The sequence below is a fragment of the Dipteris shenzhenensis genome, chromosome 17 (assembly GCF_047967505.1).
Source record: "Dipteris shenzhenensis isolate YYH24624 ecotype China chromosome 17, Dip_SZ_1.0, whole genome shotgun sequence".
Taxonomy (NCBI): Eukaryota; Viridiplantae; Streptophyta; class Polypodiopsida; order Gleicheniales; family Dipteridaceae; genus Dipteris; species Dipteris shenzhenensis.
Window position 1 is genome coordinate 14,882,878 of NC_141612.1, and position 3,552 is coordinate 14,886,429.

Sequence of the window (3,552 nt, forward strand, 5' to 3'; positions counted from 1 at the left end):
TTTACTCCTAATTGGGAAGTATGTCAAATATAAAGCTTACCTTCCTATGTTTACTACACTAGCTTTGCCAATTTCATAGCACGGTTTAGCATCATTCATAAATAATACTTTTAAGACATAGAACGTACCTTACTATGCTAACCATACTACCATTGTTGATTTCAGTCTACCATAACTTCCAATTCATGCTATACTCACATTATGCAACGGTAGTACGTGTGCTTGAAAGAAACCAATATTCCTCTCCGAAACATGGGATTCCATTATTGATATGACAGTTATTTTGCATTTCTAAATGGGTTAAAAAAGTTTCATAAGGAAGCTTCACATTTCAATTCAATGCTTAAAAAATACTCCACCCACATCTTGATTAAAACTCAAGTGCCATTTCAAAGCCATCTTTGGCATCATATCTTGAACAATAACATCACATCTAGAAACTTGAATTTTCAAAAATAGCTTTTCTCAACCAAATGGTTATCTGTAAACCATGAACAAGTATGTTTTCGTAACAATATTCTACTCTTCCTCACATTCATCATCAACAAAGAAGTTGCGCGGTTTTTTCCTATCTGAAGGCCTCTTATCATATCTTCGGTTGCTTCCCATGAACTTTCCATTTCTTTTGCATAGCATGGCAATGTACTACAACCAAACATACATTAAAGACCATAGTAAGTCAAAGCGGGAAAGTCATTCATGGTGCTCACAAGATGAACTTCTAATATTAGAAGGTACCCATGAATATCATCTTTGATTTAGATTATACATGCACATAAATAGAGTGTAAAAGTAAACCATATGAAGAATCCAAATGTTTGTCAAAAAAGAAATAGGATCAGCAACATACTACTCATCAAAAGGATTTGGGGGAAGGTCCACTCTATCCTCTTATCAATCTCCATCATGCTTTAACCTCACCCTTTTGCCAAAATGGTCTACTACAAGTGGCTCAACAAAGTTAGCCATAATACTGCTATTAGAATCAAAAGAGAAGCACGGCCTACCACTAGCCTGGCATGCATGCATCAGAGGAGATGTGCCACAACCCATCTCCAACAGAAGCCCACCTAGAATACACATAGAGATAGAAGGCACCCAATAAAAAAGCTACTCCTCTCTAGCCCGCCTTGGGCTACATGAGAGGACATCGGCAATGTTGTCCTCTCAGCTATAGGTACATAGTGCATCCACATATCATCCAGAGGATCAATCAAAAGCCTTTGAAATAAAGGTGCACTCTTATCCCAAAATACAAGTGGATTCTTCTTAGCTCTACAAAGTAGAGCCAACAGTGATACATGCATCTACATAACAAGATACAAATTTACAAACTAGAGAAATGAAGCAGGTCTGCAAGCATCATAGCATTGAATCACAGCATGATTTAAAACAACAAAAAATAAACTCAAATGAAAACATTTATTTAAAATCCACAACATACCATTTTCACAATATGTAGCAATACATTGAAAAAAAACATCGAAAGGTCAGAACATATTGCTTACCTTATGAGATCTACCCCGTTCTTTCCAATATCCATACGGAAGTTTGTCATGAATGATGATACATCTCGCAACTTCCAATCCCTGAACATAAGCAAATCTCTCCATCCAAGCCATACAATATCCTACAGTAAAAGAATTCAATCTTGAGCCAATTGAAATAAAATAGAATACATACAATTCAAGTAGAGCTAGTACATCTTACCAGCCATAGGACATATGCATGCCAACCAACCACTATCAGACAAAGATGTGGCTGCAACTGCTAGCCCATGACGAATGTGCTCCTACAATAATACATTCCACACTGGGGTGGGACTCCTCTCCTCCTCAGTGGGGAAATCAATCAAAATAAAATATGCAGCCGATTCTACCTTCTTACCCATCCTCAAGTGGTCCATGTCTGGACTAACCAATGTCATAAAAAAGTCATGGAGGATAGCATATTTGTCATTTTTCTTTCCCTGTGTGAAGTCCATGCCCATGGTTATACAAACACCAACCATGCATGCATATAAGGGTGTGATATCACGTACGAATGTAACATCAAGAGATTGTGGTTTGTGAAACACATATTTCTATACAACCTTTTTAAAAGACTTTGTGCCTGAGATGAAAAACTATTTCAGTCACACTCAGACCTTTTTTTCAAGCAACAAAACCAGACATATTAGAAAACTAGATGATCACCTGCAACATCTATGTCATCTCTATCATGTCTGGAGGGGCTGAGTGGCACTGCATCTAAACAGATAGAAAACATTAACAAAAGCATAGTGTCCAAATCCTTTCAATGAACAAATGGAATTAATATCCTTACCTTTCTCTTTAGGTGTTCTTGTTTCTCTTTGTCTTTTCTCAACGTTTTAGAGTTTTCCTTTCCTTTGTCCACAACTTCTTCTTTGCCTTTTCTTGAACCATATGTTTTGAACAAATCCCTCTCCCTTACTAGTACTTGTCCTTTAGGGAAGTCAATCCACCAAGGATAGTTTTCTACTCCCATTGAGAGAGACTATGCATGGCAGATGGATAAATACATGCATTATGTCCAACTTCTAGCCAATTCTTGGATAAATTAAGAATTTTAGATATCTTCTTCTCCTTTACCAAATGTGCAAGATACCTTTCAATCAACATGTAGAAAATAAATGAAATCCATTCACAAAGCACATGTTCATGAATCAATTTGACAACCAACAAGCTCAACGAAGTAGACATTCCAACATATAAATCAAAGTGGACATAAGCACAAGAGAAAGTAGCACACCTAAAAACCACCCTCTGTGCAGCCATGTCAAGTTCAAAAAGACTTGCTCCCTTCTTGCCACTCTTAGCATCAATCTTCACCTCATTTGATCTCAATGCCATGAACATGTTTTTTCAACCTTCCAGTTTCATGTCTTCCATATATTGTTGTATAGTCTAATACTTTGGGGTCTCCAACGGGACTCCCATGGTGGTGACATTGCTCAAGTCAAAAATTAATTTGATAGCCATTGTTTCAACTCTCTCCAAGGAAATCTCTCTACTAATCCATCTGATCATGAATTTAGAGAAGAATTACTCTCAATACAAAATTGGTTCTCTTGCACCATTGAAGCACTGAAAATAAATCAAGAAAACATATGATAACAATAACTCACAATCTATATTCCAAGTCTCCAACTAGCATGAAATACATTTCTTGTGTAGGTTTAGTGGCCTCTAACAAGGAAAGTAAAATTTTCTTCTTTTCTAGTCTTAAGTCAAACTTTGCAACGAGCTGCACTTTTTCCAATGTCACACACAAATCTGCTCCTTCAAACCGTAGACCAAACATCTTCTCTAACCATCACTCACCCAAACTTGGGTCTATACAGTTAAGCACCTATCCAAGCATTCCGAACATGAAAAGAACTTCAGATTGAGTGCATTGTTGTTGCATCATTGCATACCAGCCATAAAAGGTAGGTATACAGTTAAGCACCTATCCAAGCATTCCAAACATGAAAAGAACTTCAGATTGAGTGCATTGTTGTTGCATCATTGCATACCAGCCATAAAAGGT

The 3,552-nt window shown here is 37.0% G+C and overlaps 1 protein-coding gene across 1 annotated transcript; it reads right to left on the reverse strand.

Annotated features, from left to right (window-relative positions):
* Positions 1–519: 519 nt before the first annotated feature.
* On the reverse strand, positions 520–1,756 carry LOC147891727 (uncharacterized). The gene is made up of 4 exons (XM_087388496.1): positions 1,711–1,756; positions 1,509–1,630; positions 1,182–1,307; positions 520–645 (listed from the first exon to the last, which is right to left on the reverse strand). Exons 1-4 carry the CDS (start codon positions 1,715–1,717, stop codon positions 520–522), a joined length of 381 nt encoding a protein of 126 aa, XP_087244622.1. The 5' UTR covers positions 1,718–1,756.
* Positions 1,757–3,552: the final 1,796 nt, after the last annotated feature.